Source organism: Littorina saxatilis, linkage group LG17, assembly GCF_037325665.1.
Source record: "Littorina saxatilis isolate snail1 linkage group LG17, US_GU_Lsax_2.0, whole genome shotgun sequence".
NCBI lineage: Eukaryota > Metazoa > Mollusca > Gastropoda > Littorinimorpha > Littorinidae > Littorina > Littorina saxatilis.
In genome coordinates, this window is record NC_090261.1 from 53,204,952 (window position 1) to 53,222,948 (window position 17,997).

Genomic DNA, 17,997 nt, shown 5'->3' on the forward strand with positions numbered 1-17,997 from the left:
AGGCCCGGGGGCGGCGGGGGCCGGGGTGATAGACGGTGAGGGGTGTGTGTGCGTCAGTGTGTGTGTGTGTATTGGGGGGTAGACGCTGCGCAGGTTGTTAAAAAAAAGCCTCGCTGGCGTCATTCTTACCTCCCGAAGGCACTGATGTACAACAGTTATTACAGTACTCTAGTTGTGCCAGGGCCGGTTATATGAACTCAGGTTTTGAATCATATCAGTGAGGTCCCTGGTGAGGGTCACCAGGGGGGGGGGGGGGAGGGGGGGTCTGTGCACGTGCACGTCACTTGAGGCCAAAAGTGCCATGCACGGCCGTGATCCACGACGGTGCACGTTACGCCGAAAAAGCTCCATGCACGGTGCACTCCGGACCTCTGTGCACGGTGCACGCTACGAGAATTTCCCCATTCCCCTGCGCGTTACGTCCAAAAAGCCCATTCCCGGTGCACGTCCGCGTGGTAAAGCATCGCCCCCCTCATCAGTGTTGTTTTTTTGTGTTTTTTTTTAATCGCAACGATTGTCAGGTAATAAAAAATCGTTTGTCAATACAGAACTGCCGAGACGAAGCCCCAGATGCATGGATGCCGGGGGAGGAATGTTGAAGCAGACAAGGAAGGGCGGGGTGTGCCTAGCTTCTGCTCGTGCAACACGTCTCGGGTATGAGAGCGACCCCAACTTTCTACGTCTGCTGCTACATTTTTCTCCTTCGTTCTGTTCATTTTTTTCTATACTGTGGGATTTTGTCTGTACAATCCTATTTCATTAATATATGAGCTCATTTGTATTTGATACAATTCAAGAGCCAAAGTATTCGCGGAATGCCCGATGACTTGCGTGTCAAAAGTGCAGATAATGAGCTCCACGTGCGAGTGTTTGGATCGGTAACAGGAAACGCACCACTGAGCATGCGTGGCAATGGTGACTATCCGGGCATTTCAGCTCAGAAGTTCGGCAATATCCCAACATGGCGGCGCAGAGTGAGGGTGGGGGTAAAGACGACTTAAAAACACACTTCGTTACACGAGAAGGACTGTACAAATTAATGCCTTTGTCAGAGTATTCAAAGCCAACGAGAGTAGCATACAACGGACAGGCAAATCCACCTGTGAAAGTGTCTTTTGTGAATGTTGATGACGGTTCCTCCTCTCCAGACAGACTATGTTTCAATGTTGGCAGGGAGCTGTACGTGTATGTTTACAAGGGTGTTCGCAAGGTAATTATTTTTCGTTCCTTCATACTTGACCATGATTATCATGTAGATTCTATGTTTTATTATTGCAAAGGCGTTCCTGATGACTGTTACGATGAAATGGCCATGTTTTCAGGTCGATTTCTGAAATGTCAGGTTGGATTATAAGAAGGTGGAACTTGCTGTAGCAGATTCCAGGTTTGTGTGTTTACTTCTGGTGTTACGTTCCGTTCCGTCGAGGTCATGCAGAAATTGTTAATTCATAACCCAATTGAACCTTTCCTTGTCACTAGTATATAAATGGGTGGCATACACTGAGAGTAAGTAAGACTACCGGCTTTCTGTTTGAAGTCAGGATGTGTACAACTACAGTTTGATGCCTTTAGTTTTCAATCTTGGTCAAGTCAGGTTAAAATCAGAAACAGGAAGCTATGAGAGTCCTAATTTTCAAAGATAAGAATTGCAAGTTGTTTTGAAACATTTGAATACCAGCTGATTGCATTCAAATGCAAAAATGACAGAACTAACAATAACATTTCAAATCATATGTTTAGTTTTAGGGCTGTGTACTATGACCTATTTCACGAATGTAACTGTTCTGTGGTTCTCTAAGTCAGTTTGAATGGTTATTTGTTATGATATTATACTGCACGCAGCAATTTATACAGCTCATGCTACAAGTACAACTACATAAGGCAGAGTGGAAATAGACCCTATCGGTATTCCAAGCTCTCGTAATCTCTCGCAAACTTCAGAGCATAGCAAAGCATGCGGTACAACGATCTCGTGCGAGCTGCACAAGCCAAGGTTCGAAGTTCTCGCGATGTTCAAAGCATAACAAAGAGCGTGTCTCGCGAGAGCTGCTCAGATACCGAAAAGGTCTATTACCAACTGATTCATTACCACTGACTGACTGAGGCTGAGAAAAATTACAGATGTAGCAGGAGGAATTGCTTACAGAGAGCTCAGTTGTTTTAAAGGCAAACAAAATCATCCAAGATCCAAATCTGTTCATTCTTGTTCTAATGATTGCCAACAAGTTTTACAAGCATAGTTGTTTGAATTAAATTTATAAACACACGTGTGAAGGAGAATGGTCTGCTATTTTAGCATTGATTAAAGCTAGTTGTTATGTAACCTAAACCAAAAGCAGCTGGTTACATCTTTATGCGCATGCAAATGTTGAAGTTATGTATAATAAATCCCTGCGCTTAGAACTGTACCCACGGAATACGTGCGATATAAGCCTCATATTGATTGATTGAATGATAATAATAAAATCTGCCTTTTTTATTTTATAGTATATTTTTTGATTTTGCCATATGGATCTTGCAAGTCAGTTTTAAAGTCTGCAAAGCAGGCACACTGAGCAGAGTGTCCACATACGTGTTTTTCAATAAATAAATGTTATCCCTTGTAGTGTTGCAACTTACTCTGATGCTGCACCTTGAATTGAAATGATCACCAATAATTTATTTAGAATTAGGGTAACAATTTTAAGTATACTTACAGTAAGTACACTAATACTTTGTAATAGCATTTAAGTTAACATCTATCATGCATTTATTGTTGGACTTTGAGTTTGAGGTATGTGCAAACATATCAGAGGACATTTTACCGTTAGTTACTCAGTGATGGCGCTAGTATTGTTTAAAACCGGTACGCAAACTTTTATGATGCAAACAGTCCAGAAAATAACTGGTAGGCTGGTCATTGGAACCAGTAAGAGTCCAACTCGGAGTACTGGTTTATTTGTTTTACCAGCGAAAAAAAACCCGGTAGTTCTAAAAATCAATCGGTAGGTCATACCGGCAGCCAATTTTGTTCCGGTATTTTTTCATTTCAACCGGTAAAATACCGGTAATTACCGGTTAACGTCAATACTGGTTACTCAGTTAGTAAAACTATAACATTACCATGCAGTGTGCTTTCTTTTTGGGTGCTAAATACTGTGAAACTGAAAGCAACAAATCAAAACCTACACTCTTCAAAAAAAGTTAAGGATCGGTTGAAAAAACGGATGTAATTATAAAAAATTGCCAACAAATTAAACATCGACATAATGATTAAAAGATTAATGTGTTTGAATTAACAAATGAACAATGAGTCTTGACCTAGAATTTTGTTTGGCAGGCAGAGTTATTTCCCTTTGTGGGACTTCTCAAAAGCTTCTGCATTTTGGAAGAAAAAGGGTGTTTTTTATAGGCCCATGAAATTTGCGGAACGCATGCCAGGGCAAAAGGTTGTGATGCACATGCTACAACAGGGTCCTGGCTATGAACATTGCTCACCAGCTTGTGTTTAAAGGTTGACACGCTGACACAATTATGCACAGTAGCAACATGCCCCCACGAAGAAAACTGAGCGATTTGGATAGAGGAAGGGCAATAGGATGGCTACAAGACGGTGTTGCTGCCAGGCAAGTGGCCCAGAGGCTTGCAGTGGCTCCCTCTGTCATCATCAGACTAAAACAGAGATTCCACGCAACTGGAAGAGTGCAGGAGCAACAACGTTCTGGTCGGCCCAGAGTCACCACACAAAGAGAGGATCGCTTCATTCAGAGGCAGGCCATGCAACAAAGAATGGCTACGGAAAACAACATAAGGCAACGCCTACAAGCTACCATCAACACTGTTGTTAGTGGTCAGACGATCCGAAACCGCTTACACAACTTTGGCTTGCGTCCAGTCCGAGGAACAACCCTGACTGCTAATTACCGAGCAGCTCGCCGAGCCTGGTGCACTCAACATGTGAGGTGGCAACGTCAGCAGTGGGCTCAGGTGTTGTTTACAGAGGAGTCCCGCTTTTGCTTGGAACCTGCTGATGGTCGCATCCGAGTGTGGAGGCGTCGCGGAGAGCGCTTCACAAAAGGTGCTGTTCTGTAACGACAGCATTTTGGCGGAGACACCGTGATGGTCTGGGGAGGGATTAGCACACGTCTAAGGACACCTCTGTACCATGTAGTGGGCAACTTGACCGGTGTCCGCTACCAGAATGAGATCCTGCAACCCCTGGTCGTTCCAGCCCTCCAAGCGATCGGCCCTCGTGCGATTCTTCAGGATGACAACGCACCTCCCCATCGCTCTGCAGCTGTAAACACCTTCATCCAGCAGGCCAGGGTCAACAGGATGCTGTGGCCAGCCAACAGCCCGGACCTGAACCTCATAGAGCACATGTGGGACGAGCTTTGTCGTCTGGTACAGCAACATCACCCTCCTCCTGCCAATCTGGGTCAACTGCTGCAATGGCTCCAGCAGGAGTGGAATGGAGTTCCCAGAGCATTCATATGCAACCTGATCCACTCCATGCGCCAACGATGTGTTGAATACCTGGCACACAACGGAGGGCACACGCGTTATTGACACTGATTCACATTGTTGTGAATTCCATTTTCGAGGGTTGTCACGTTTGACACACTCTAGCTAAATTGTCGCTGCCGCGTTCGATCTTTGCTTTGTTTGTCATTACTCCTTGGTTGTTCAATTATATAAATTTAAAAAAATGAAAGAATTCGGTCTTGTCTGTTTTGTGTGGCGTGCTTGTAAAAAAGTGATCCTTAACTTTTTTTGAAGAGTGTATTATTGGTTTTATGGGACTGTGAGCTTTGGAGATCTACCCCAGCCTTCAATAGCATACGTGCAGTGGGAGACTTGTTAAAGTGCTTTGACCATCGCGTCTCAGAAAACACAAGTAAGGGCTGGAACCTTCTCCTGCATTCTCTCCGGGCATTTTCTCCTCCCGCGCGATTAACATCGAGACCTTTCTCCTCGATGGACAATCGTCAAATGTGCTACTAAACTAGCTAGCTACGATTCACGAAGTTATCTGTTCGCTGGTTTGTGAGCTCTGTTCACTCCGTGAAACACACATTTCCACGTGTATCTTTTTGGCTTTCGTGAAGCGTGGAGGACACAAATACTAACTCGGCCTGACTCAGTTGTTAGCCGTTTGATTTCCTTCACAATGCTGCTTGTTTTCTTGGTTATTTTTTCCCTTTACCTACCGAAGAATTCCATTTGAAATAAAGTAGAAGAAATAATGGGAAATGTATGAAGTTTCTTTAATACCTAATTTGTGAGTTGGATCATTCTGAAATTGTTGCAGGCGGCAGACCTTACCAAACCCATTGACAAGCGTATCTACAAAGGGACATTACCTACCTGCCATGACTTCAACTCAGCGACTGTCTCCCCTGACAGTGTCTTGTTACTGGTGGGCTTTACAGCGGGGCAGGTGCAACTCATCGATCCAATCAAAAAAGAAATCAGCAAACTCTATAATGAAGAGGTAAGATTTTTGCATTGACATTAACAGTTTACACATGCTTGGTTGATGTTGACAAATATCGAATTAATATCATGGTGAATTTTGTCCCTTGCAGTTAGGTTGAACTTGAAAGACGCACTGAGGCAATTTTGATGAGCATTGTTTATGGTACTATGAAGGTTAATCACTCTAATGGTATGATTTGTTGCAGTTTTTGTGTGAAATTATGTGATTGTGAAGCAGTATCAGCTATGTTAATATTCCTGCAGCAGACTGATCAGTATTAAAACATGTCTCCTGAGGCATTTCACACGGTTTGATCTATCAGTTATTTCAAATGATATACATATCGGTGAAAAAAGTGTTAGTGATCTGCTCAATGCAAATGCAATGGATATTTCCAGAATGCAGACAATACAGTGTTAGTAACTGGCTTTTATACTGAGGGCTTTTATGTTTATGTGTGCAGAGGTTGATAGACAAGACCAAGGTGACTTGCATTAAATGGATTCCTGGCTCCAACAATCAGTTCCTGGTGTCGCACGGCAGTGGTCAGATGTACCTCTACAATGAGGAACTGCCGTGCGGTCAGACGCCCCCCAACTACCAACCCTTTAAACACGGCGAAGGATTCTCCATCTTCACGTGTAAGACAAAAAGCACGCGCAATCCCCTGTACCGCTGGGTCGTCGGCTTGGGGGCTATAAACGAGTTTGCCTTCTCTCCATGCTCCCGCTATCTAGCGGTGGTAGGACAGGATGGACACTTGCGTGTCTTTAACTACAACTCCATGGAACTTGTAGGTACAATGAAGAGCTACTTTGGGGGCTTGTTGTGTGTGTGCTGGTCACCGGATGGCAAATACATTGTCACGGGCGGGGAGGACGACCTTGTGACAGTCTGGTCGTTCCACGAGAAACGAGTGATCTGTCGCGGGCATGGGCATAAGTCGTGGGTGAATGTTGTGGCATTTGACATTTACACGTGTTTGGTCTGTGATGATGAAAAATGTGAGTTTATCCCCAAGGAGATGGTGGATTCCTCATCTAGCTTGTACAATAGCATTCCCCCACAGGCCAACCACGTTGCCCCCGGTGACGGCTTGGTGAGCGCAGGGGGTAAAGGTCGTGAGGGTCGCCCGGACTCCACGCAGCACAATGGGTCACATATGAACTCCAATCACAACTCTACAGCAGAGCAGTCAACGGCGACAGCGGTGCACTACACGACGTACCGCTTTGGGTCAGTGGGTCAGGACACGGAGCTTTGCCTGTGGGAACTGACGGAGGACATCGTACGGCAGCCCTACAACAAGACGCGCATCTCAACCACCCTGGGCTCACATGCCACCGGGGGTGCCATCCCTCGCTCCAACAGTCTGCCCAACGATTCAGCGGCCAAACCCAACTCCTTGGCCAACAACGTTGGCGGGCACCACCCAGAGGGAACCACAGGGCATGCTGTGTCCAACTCTGTCATAAACACCACCAACAAGTTTGCCACGCTGTCTGTGGCAGATCGCAAAGAGAGTCAGGACAAGAAAGAACACAAGCGCAATTTCAGCCTGGCCAGTCGAAACAGTGACCGTGTGGGACTTCTGTCCAAGTCCAACCATGTCAAGCCTGTGGACGATTCTGTCAAACTGTATGGGACGCCAGCCTGTCCCCGGTTGGATGAAGTGCCCATATTAGAGCCCCTGGTGTGCAAAAGGGTAGCGCACGAAAGACTAACTTCTATTGTGTTCCGTGAGGAGTGCATAGTCACCGCCTGTCAAGAGGGACTCGTCTACACGTGGGCGCGGCCAGGCAGTGTAGTAAGTCGCTTTCTCTCCAGGGTGAAATTAAATAATGATTACTCATTAGGTTTTGCTGAAGACAGATAATTGGTTATACAGTGGATTTTAAACCAAAACAGCTTTGTTATGAAAGAAAGTTTTAATTAGCAATTTTTGACTCTGAGAGTGAGTGCACTTGAGAAATTTACAAGATGTAAAATATTTGCAATTTAGTTGTTTGTGCTACAAAATTAAGAGACAACTATGCGTCAGATGTCGTACGACCTTGTATTATTCTTGTCTCTAATAAGAAGACTTTTTTAGGCTCGATACAAAATTAAGTTTATTCTTTTTAGAGTTTCTCGATACATCAGTGAGGGATAATCCACTAGATACAGCTGCGTTTAGTGCGGCATTGACATCAGAATATATTGAAGGGTTCTGGAAGCTAATATTTGCTCTTTTCTCATTGCGCAGGTTCATGACGGCATTGACTGAGATTGACTGTGATGTGACAGTGTTGATGATGACTCCATGTTGTGACACTGACAGTGATAACTGTACGGATTAAACCGTGGGGCATGTATACCAGTGAAGAAATCGTTGTGACCACCTGCAGAACCCTCCTACCTGCAGTTCTCATATATATCCCTGTCTGCTTTCCCCCCTTCGTGCTCATGGACAACAACCCCAGCTTGAGTTCACCACTCTTCAGAATTGTGTTCCCTGCTGTGCTGTACTATCACAGACAGCAATCCTTGCTCTAACAGAACACACAGTCAGCGCCCTGAGTGGTGGATATAAGCTGTTCAAGCCCTGCACAAACTGAGGCAGGGAAAGATGCCAGCATGTGGAATCATCATCCAGACATAAGCTGTGCGGAAAAAGAGAGTGAGGGATTTCTCTCGTCATCTGTACCAATCACAGTCACAGACGATTGTCTAAGGGCATTTCTGAGGTGCGCAGTAACATGATTTACTGTGATACCTGCATTGCACAACACTTTGGATTATTGCAAGGCCAAGGGGCAGTCCACTAACTGACTAAGAGAAGCATAAATAAAAGGACACCCCACTACAGTCCTATTTTTTTCACATAATTAGAATTACAACACTTCACTGTATGTTGCTTATCTGTGTTTTCTTTTCATGTACAGTGGTGTTTTTGAAAACCGCTGTTTCCAAAAGAACACTTTGTATTTTGATTGTTGAGGTTAACCTCATGCAAAAAAAAAGAGGGAGGAAACTGGTGCGTTTGATTCTTTGAATTTGATCATGTGTTGTGGTCTAGTTACTCCAGAATATGACAGAAGAAAGATTGACGGTTAGGTCTCATGCAGAACTGGTGAGGGTTTTAATGTTTGTTGTTGCTTCTTGTACCCAGATATCTAGCGATTAGTGTTTTGTGTAATGTTTCCTCTTTCAATTTGTCAACATTAATTTCCTCTTCTTTTGCACGCCTCTTTTTTTTTCTTTTTTTTTTCTCCATGCTGTAAAAATCCATAACGTTAAGTCACGGGCTACTATTCTGAGCACATTTTCACCCTTTGAGCGATTCATTTTGTCGCATTTACTTCAGTGCCGTTAAATGCAATTGTAACTGTACATCAGTCTTTGAAAACGGGGAGTCTGATTTGGTTTCATGCATAGTGTTTTTGTGTAATTGTTTGTTAATGTTACTTATTAGTGCTAGAATTTTGTTCGCCTGAGAGTAGTGAATAGTAAACTTCTTTGTTGCAATGGAAACTATCTCAGATGTGTAAGAGGAAGAAAATAGACCGTGTTCCTTGGAGTAAACAAGTAACTACTTAGCAACACGAAGAGTTATGGGGTGATCAGATGAGAAACTGTGGTTATGCTTTTGAAAATACATGCTTCATCCTTTAGGTCAAAGAGTTTGGTTTTAAAATAGACTGTTTTCAGGCACAAGAAACAACAGATGAACAGACTGTTTGCAGACACAAAGAACTTGGAAGTTGACAACTGTTTACAGAGTGCATTGCATACACTCTGGACACCTTTATCTGCAAACAGCTATGTAAGAAATGCACTAATCACAAAACATTCTTTTTCCAGTAGAAAATATTTGCAGGTCCATATTCACATAGTTGTGCATGCTAGCAAGTACTAAAGTGAATCTGCGCGTTTAGATCGAACCTGTTAAAAACTGATAAGAATTATTAAGGGTGATCATCACTGGATGTAGTGTAGTTTACATCTCCGCTTAGATATACCTTTGCTTACAATAATGCACAGACTGCTTCTCAATTCTACTCTGATTTCTGTCATTGTCAAGTAATTACACAAGCCATTTTGCTGGTTACACTTACAGTACACAAGGGCCTTATTCTGTAAATGAATAGTTTGGGAAAAGGGGCGCTGGACAATTCAGGTTTGCAAGACGTTGGATGCCAGCTGCGAATTCCACACATAGGGAAAGGCAAACCAATGGCTACTTTTACAAAAAGGAGTCTTATTTTCACCCTTTTCCGCTTTTTCAAAAGTCCTTCATTGTAAAAGAAAAGGTTTTGATTTGCATCAATGGTCTTTTTCTTATATTTTTTATTGACAAAAAGATATGTTGCTACAAAATTGGAATAAAGATAAACACACCTGTGGTTAAAACATCCGAGTTCAAACTTATCAGTTACACAAACTGAATACTTGTTTTTTTCTTATTAAAAAAAAACACACAAAAAACGGGTTTTCATAATAGTTCTTATCAATTTGTTTGCTTATCCTCTTCAAGAAATGTCAGTCACATTTATTTTTTTATTTTTTTTTTAAACTTTCTCTCATCAGTCAGTCTTAGTGCTTAGTGGGACTAGATATTATTTATAGGGTTAGATGGTGGTTGCATTGATTTTGAGTTGCTGGATTTAACTAACGATTCTCTTTGCTGCTGCTTTTTCTCCTTCCATGGAATATCTGCTTCTTTTCCTTTGGATTTTCTGTTATGTATCTAAAGTCATTAATTTATTGAACTAGAGTGTCTGATTTAATTTGTTAAATGAGGCATGATTCTGTTTGCAGTTGATCAGTTTGTCAGGTTGTAAGTGGGTACAGCTGTATTACTACTATCAGAAGGCTGTTTCTTTTCCTGGCATGAAGTTGAGCTCAGAAGGGTAGGGAGGTGTGTGTGACTTGATTTTGTAGATGTGTCAAACTGGAGAAACTGTACATCAAGGTGTGTTGTGCAACCAACAGTTGGTGATATCTTTCCGTCGCGATATAACCTTGAACGGTTGAAAACAACATTAAACACCAAATAAAGGAAAGGTGATATCTTTCATGTTATGTAGACCATTACTAATTTACTTATGTTGTAACCTACAGGTACTGAGGTAGTGATAACAGGCCAGGATGTTACTTGTACAAGGGGTGGATAGTTGTGTAACTAAACAACAAATGTAGATGCAGTTCCTGTGGGGCTGGGCTGTCTTTTGTGTGCATGTGTCACTTGCCCACCCCTCTCAAATGCCCGATAACAGTAAAAATAAAAATTAAAAAAATATATATATACCGTACTTTTCGGACTATAAGGCGCTGCTGTGTATAGGGCGCACCCCCTACTTTAAAATAAAAAACGGAAAAATCCTAGAATAAGGCGATGGTGTCGTGCATAAGGCGACAGCATGAAAGAACAAGTCGCGTAAGGCGAAATTACAACATTTAGTCAAGCTGTCGAACTAACAGAATGAAACTGAACTCACTGCATTTTTACAGCAAGAGCGTATACTCGTAGCATCGTCAGTCCACCGCTCGATGCACAGGCAGTGAAATTGACAAGAAGAGCGGGGTAGTAGTTGCGCTGAGAAGGATAGCACGCTTTTCTTTATCTCTATTCTTTTTAACTTTCTGAGCGTGTTTTTAATCCAAACATATCACATCTATATGTTTTTGGAATCAGGAACCCACAAGGAATAAGATGAACTTGTTTTTAAATCGATTTGGGAAATTTTATTTTAATAATAATTTTTATATTTTTAATTTTCAGAGCTTGTTTTTAATCCGAATATAACATATTTATATGTTTTTGGAATCAGAAAATGACGAAGAATAAGATGAAATTGTTTTTGGATCGTTTAATAAAAAAATAATTTTAATTACAAGTTTCCGATTTTTAATGACCAAACTCACTCATTAGTTTTTAAGCCACCAAGCTGAAATGCAATACCAAACCCCGGCCTTCGTCGAAGATTGCTTTGCCAAAATTTCAATCAATTTAATTGAATAATGAGGGTGTGACAGTGCCGCCTCAACTTTTACAAAAAGCCGGATATGACGTCATCAAAGGTATTTATCGAAAAAAGGAAAAAAACGTCCGGGGATATCATACCCAGGAACTCTCATGTCAAATTTCATAAAGATCGGCCCAGTAGTTTAGTCTGAATCGCTCTACACACACACACAGACAGACACACACACACACACACACACAGACAGACACACACACACACACACACATACATACACCACGACCCTCGTCTCGATTCCCCCCCTCTATGTTAAAACATTTAGTCAAAACTTGACTAAATGTAAAAAGAAAGAAAGAAAAAAAATGACTGTTGAAACGCCTCGACCATCGGTCCTTTGAAGATTAACCCAGTCCTCCAACTCTGCCTCAAGCTCTGGCCAGCATGCACCTTTTCCGCGGAAAGCCTTGCGTGACTTTTTACTTCCCAACAGCTGATCTCTCTGTTTACACCATTTGCGAACCATGGATTCGTTCAGGCCTAGTTCGAAAGCTGCCTTTCGGTTGCTCTCCAGTCGTATCGCAAGATCGATGGCATAAATCGTATGAAGCTCTCTTCGTTTTTGGCATTTTGACAGTGTCAAAGTTGAAGTGCAAGTTGAAGTGTCAAGAGACCGACTGTCGTGTTTCAACGCAACTATTGTTCAGGTAATTTTTTCGGCGATCCACATTGCTTGAATTGTGTTCACTTGAATGGTTGTTAGTTGCTCATTGATTTCAAGTTCACGGTGCTCGTGAAACCTATTTTATCCGAGAATAAGGCGACGTCGTGTATTATAGTATAAGGCGACCCCACGATTTTAAGTGGGGGGAAAAAAAAAAAGTATCGCCTTATAGTCCGAAAAGTACGGTATATATATTTATATATATATACTTGTTGACATGAACCGAAGTGCAGTGGATTCCCCCCTTTTAAGACATCCAAATTATCTGAGAAAATCGGGTCTTATGGGAGGGAGTCTTAAATTGAGATACATATTTAGACGTAAACAACCATAATCTCAAAATTGTGGGTCTTAAAAGGGTTGTTCCACTGAAGGCCCACTGTTGTGTATAAAATTGATTTGTTTGCAGAGCAAACATTTTTGTCCATCAACGCAGCAAGAGCATGCAGGCCACCTGGAGATGTATTTCTGTCCTTTATGTCTGTGATCAGAACTTGTTGCTGGACTTTTCACCTTTTTATACAATGGGTTGAAAACAGGGGCAAAATTGTCAACCAGAAGTGTAACTTGCAGATTTTTTTTTTTTTTTACTGTGTTTGAGGTAAATTCTTGGAATGTAGTCATGAAGCAAATCTGCTGCTCATTTAACTCTGGACTTACCATGTAACGGTAGAGAGGTCTCAGTCCTAAGCTGTTTGTATTATGTTATCAGTTTTCTTTTCCCCCCGCGGGTTAGGGGGAAGAATTTACCCGATGCTCCCCAGCATGTCATAAGAGGCGACTAACGGATTCTGTTTCTCCTTTTACCCTTGTTAAGTGTTTCTTGTATAGAATATAGTCAATGTTTGAAAAGATTTTAGTCAAGCAGTATGTAAGAAATGTTAAGTCCTTTGTACTGGAAACTTGCATTCTCCCAGTAAGGTCATATATTGTACATGTACTACGTTGCAAGCCCCTGGAGCAATTTTTTGATTAGTGCTTTTGTGAACAAGAAACAATTAACAAGTGACTCTATCCCATCTCCCCCCTTTCCCCGTCGCGATATAACCTTCGTGGTTGAAAACGACGTTAAACACCAAATAAAGAAAGAAAGAATCAGTTTTCTTTGGTTCCAGTGCAGTATATTTCTGTTTAAACAAATACTGTTTTCACTTAATTAAGCTACAAAAATATATCACGGTGTATCTTTAAAATACGGTGTAACTAACAGTTAATGGAAAAACCCCAGCAACAAGTCCACCGCATGAGGACTATAAATGAACTTGTAACGTTATAAAAAGATAAAACCTCAAAATGTCCCGGAATGCTCTACAGCGTTTCAGCGTGGAGAGAAAGAGTGTCATTGTCAAATGATTGGTATGCAAAATTATGTACATTTACAAATGCTGATGTGTTACTGTGGGTGAGCTTGCGTGAGTGTGATCTTATACTTCAGCACCATTTGAACAATATAAAGAGAATAGATACTAATGTCATAATTTGTTTTCTTAATTTTTAAGATTGTACCTTTGATAAGTGATCTTGTGTTGTTTAAAGATGTACTTCAATAACTTGTATGAGAGAAATGTCGAGCAAAATGTGAAAGTATAGATGTACGCGTGTTTGGTTTTTCATTTGGTGTTTTGCACAATGTGAGAAAGCAATTCCAACTGTATGTTGTGGTGATTTAAAAAATGTTTGTATCTTTGTACTTTTCTTTATTTGATGCTTTTTCCACGTTGTAAACCGTACCAAACAAGCTTTACGGAGGCTCTTAAAAAAACATGATAGTATTAAAAGTATCACAGCAGTACCAATTAGTAGATGAAAATGCAGTTATTACTATAAATATTACAGCAGGTTAAACAGTGTGTACTGCCACACTCATGCCTGTGATAAGAATGACCGTTGTTCTTGTCATTTTTCATAAGAAAACAAGCTTGGAAACTTGGATAAAATTATGTTGCAGAAATGTTCATGGGTTTGGCTTTTTTTCCGTTTAAGTTTTCCTGTTCTTTCATGCTGGCATACTTACTGTATCCACTGTGTGTGTGAAAAACTGTGCCTGATTTGTTCTTTTGTTGGGGTTTGATTTTTCTTTTTTTATGGACATTAAGAGGGGGTGGTTTGTATGTTTTCTGCAGCAGCACAGACTACGAGCTACTCCATTATTGTGCAGATGGCTGTTTGTTTGTGCTTGTTTATTCTTGTCATTTTGGACAAGCTTAAACCCATGTGCGAGACAAATAGTGAGTTCTCTCAGATACAGGGAAATTGTGAGAAGCCATTGAAGAACATTGTTTCAGAAGAGTCTTTTTTCACTTGTCAGTACGCAGTATCAGTGCACACAGTCAGCCTCCTGACCTTATTTGTCAGGTGTTCTCATAATGCTCACTGTGTTAGTATATTTCTATGCAGGTTAAAATGTCTACTTGTGCAGTCAACAACCTGGATAGTAACTGATAGCAATTGTGTTCTTTGTGTGGGTGTGAAACCAAAGGCATTTTGATACAGTGCAAGTAAAGCATCTTCAGTGCAAGTAGACTGTTACTCTCCTTACTTTGTATGTGAAAGCTCCTTTTTGAGATTGATAATATTATTGTTAGTGTCTTTGAAGTCAAAGTAAAAGCTACCGGGATGTTATAGTAAAGTCAGCTGGAACTGAAGGTTTGGGAATATTATTGTGGGATAGTTATGTTTTGTACGGGAAAAAAAAACTTTTTGAACGGCAACCTTCAGGAAAAAACCCACTTGTACATGTGTGACAAACTTGATCATTCAAAACCACTGAAGCTGGCCGTTTAGACAATGCAACATCAGGGTACACACAGTAAACAGCCTCAGAGTTCTGTATTCTTACAGTGGAAACACGTATTGATTAAAGATAATATATGTAGAGAGCATCATATGTATACAAATTTGTATCTTGTTGGTTTTAGTACCTGCAATTTCTTTTAGGTCATGATTTTTCTTCATTTTGTCTGTGATATGATGTATTTACTTTTGTACTACAACAGCGTCAGTATAACCCCCCCAAAAAGTTTGACCCAACAAATCGAATGTTATGTCAGATAGTAATAAACCAGGTATCTGGGTGATTGTACCATTTCAATTATTTGTGATGAAATGCACAAATAACCTGTGACAAAATATGTTTAGTAGCTATGTTATCAAGGTCAGCAGAAGTTCAAGTTCAGCTCAAAAGAACTTCTCTCTCTATTTTACCAATGTACTCGCGAGTTCTTGTGGGATACTATGGCAATCGCTGTATGCTGTGTTTAGATGTGTTGCAGTAGTCTGACATTTTAGAATATGCAAGCTGCATATGTATATTATGTTCTATTATGCTGGTCTCTCTTAGGGGTTGTGAAATCAAAAAATTGTTTTCGTTCTTGCTGTGGAAATTGTGAGTTACACAGACTATTTAATTTGTGTATAAACGTTCAAAATTCGAGCTCTAAATTCCTTCTCTTTTAGACACCTATTATTTTCCTTTTTATTTTAAATATTTACTTGAACTTGAACCTGACATAACCTTGAAAGTTGACGATGGTCAACCAGGCATCGTCAACCAGGCTTGGGTCATTGTCATTTTCATTAAGTGGGTACCAGATTCGGAAATAGAACTTCCGTCCCACCTATAGTGCAGCATAACGGTCGTGACACTTGTGAGCAAATATAATGTTGCCTTAATTTAACTAACTTTTCAAAATTGATTGGTTCAGCAAATTTCCTCCAGCACAATAATTTGGCGAGTTTTATTGTTGTTGATGGCTTTACCCTCTAGCCGCGCAGAGTTTTTGGCGCCAGTATCCTGTTTTCAAACCAATAAATCGTTGGTATTTCTCTGCACAGTTATAGCTAAACATTGGGTCAGCTGATCTGAGCACTACTCGCTACTAAGAGCTGTTGTTTATTTTCGCAATTAAATGTCGTAATTGACATTTGAGGTCACAAAATGTACTCCCAAATTTGTGTCATTTTTACCCCCAAATGAGACCAGCATTGTGGAAAGTACCATATACAAGTGATGCCAGCAGTCAGAAGGCAGTTGTATATTTTTTGTGTCTTATTCATCCGCATTTTCACAAAGGAGAAGGTTAAATTGTATACCAAATATGAAAAACATTAAATACAAAAATTGATGAAGGGTTGGAATGGGTAAGAGGAGCTAGCTCCAAATTCATGGTGTTTTTGGTGAAGTACCTTTACTTAGAGATATAAGCAGGCATGAAAATTCTCCGTATTTTCCGTATTTTTGAAAAAATAAACCGTATTTTTTTTTATTTTCCGTATTTTTCCTTTTTTTTTTTTTTTAATTTTTTTTTTTTTTTTTTTTCCTAGTCATAGTTATAGTAAAATAGTTTTGGGGCCATGTTTGAATCCAATTTTAAGGCTCAGATAGCCCCAGATTGCACCAAATTGCACCCTTGAAAAAAACAATTTCCGGGGGGGCATGCCCCCGGACCCCCCTAGAAGTCTTGGCGCTTCGCGCCTGCAAAACTTGGCGCTACGCGCCTTCGAATTTTGTTTTCAGTATTTTTTTTTTTTTCAGTTTTCATGCCTGTATAAGGGAACCCATTTTTTCCGACAACCAAAACAAAATCTGGAAAAATTGTAAGGGAAGGTACCCCCCGCGGGTTAGGGGGAGTCCCATATTGGTTGGGACGAGAAAGAATTTACCCGATGCTACCCAGCATGTCGCAAGAGGCGACTAACGGTTCTGTTTCTCCTTTTACCCTTGTTAAGTGTTTCTTGTATAGAATATAGTCAATGTTTGTAAAGATTATAGTCAAGCAGTATGTAAGAAATGTTAAGTCCTTTGTACTGGAAACTTGCATTCTCCCAGTAAGGTCATATATTGTACTACGTTGCAAGCCCCTGGAGCAATTTTTTGATTAGTGCTTTTGTGAACAAGAAACAATTAACAAGTGACTCTATCCCATCTCCCCCCTTTCCCCGTCGCGATATAACCTTCGTGGTTGAAAACGACGTTAAACACCAAATAAAGAAAGAAAGAAAGTAAGAGAAGGTCATAAAATGGGGGTACATTTAATGAGATTATGAACCGAAAGCAAGGTTTGGGGGGGGGGGGGGGGGTGGCTAAATGAAAAGGTGGTTTGACACATTTCAGTTCAGTTTCACATTTCAGTTCAGTTTCAGACAGATGAGCAATAGTATTGGTAGACATTTAGTCTATGCCTCATTCCTTACAAAGATGGACCTGGTATAAGTTAAGCGTATGAATTTCTTTTCCAACCAGGAATTATTACAACTTGATTTTCACCACCTTTATGTGGAGTTTGTTACAAATTACATGCAGAGCATGGACGTTCTACAGTCTGGGTTTTTCATGAAACATATACTGGTAATTAGTATATTATTGAGCACTGGGACTTGTATTCTGTTTACAATGTTCATCTCATTTCTAGCAATTTTTGATACATGCATGTCTGCAATTGTATTTAATCAGAATGATGTCTTGACAGCTGTGATGATGAAACAATATAAAGTGTACATGTGAATGTGGTTTGAACAGGCATAATAATTATTGGTGTTGACTGATTCGTTTGTACATACTCTCACAGTATGCTTGTTGTTGTTATGAATGGAGCAGAATGGATGAATAAAATGCAATTGTACGCCAAGTGAAAACAGTGAAAAATAAATATTGGTGCGACTACATTTTCCCCCAAATCTGTGTGTTCTGTGCTTTACTGGAGTGATTCTTATCCTTTTGCTAGAGTTTAGTTGGTTTATATAATTTCTCCTTTCTTTCTTTCTGTTTAGTTTACTTTGTGTGCATGTTGCTAAAATGACAGCACAAACTCTAACACACAAACACGCAGGCACAAACAGTGGGATGTGAATGT

The 17,997-nt window shown here is 40.7% G+C and overlaps 1 protein-coding gene across 1 annotated transcript; it reads left to right on the plus strand.

Annotated features, from left to right (window-relative positions):
• The first annotated feature begins 961 nt into the window (after window positions 1-961).
• On the plus strand, window positions 962-17,809 carry LOC138953933 (WD repeat-containing protein 20-like). Its single transcript, XM_070325935.1, has 4 exons — window positions 962-1,210; window positions 5,291-5,473; window positions 5,922-7,265; window positions 7,704-17,809. The coding sequence occupies exons 1-4, from the start codon at window positions 962-964 to the stop codon at window positions 7,722-7,724; spliced, it is 1,797 nt and encodes a 598-aa protein (XP_070182036.1). The 3' UTR covers window positions 7,725-17,809.
• The last annotated feature ends 188 nt before the right edge of the window (window positions 17,810-17,997 follow it).

Coding starts and splice junctions, on each gene's coding strand:
- LOC138953933 (XM_070325935.1), top strand. CDS start 962: ATGGCGGCGCAGAGTGAGGGTGGGGGTAAAGACGACTTAAAAACACAC. Junction 1,211..5,290: donor TTTACAAGGGTGTTCGCAAG/GTAATTATTTTT, acceptor AAATTGTTGCAG/GCGGCAGACCTTACCAAACC. Junction 7,266..7,703: donor GGGCGCGGCCAGGCAGTGTA/GTAAGTCGCTTT, acceptor CTCATTGCGCAG/GTTCATGACGGCATTGACTG.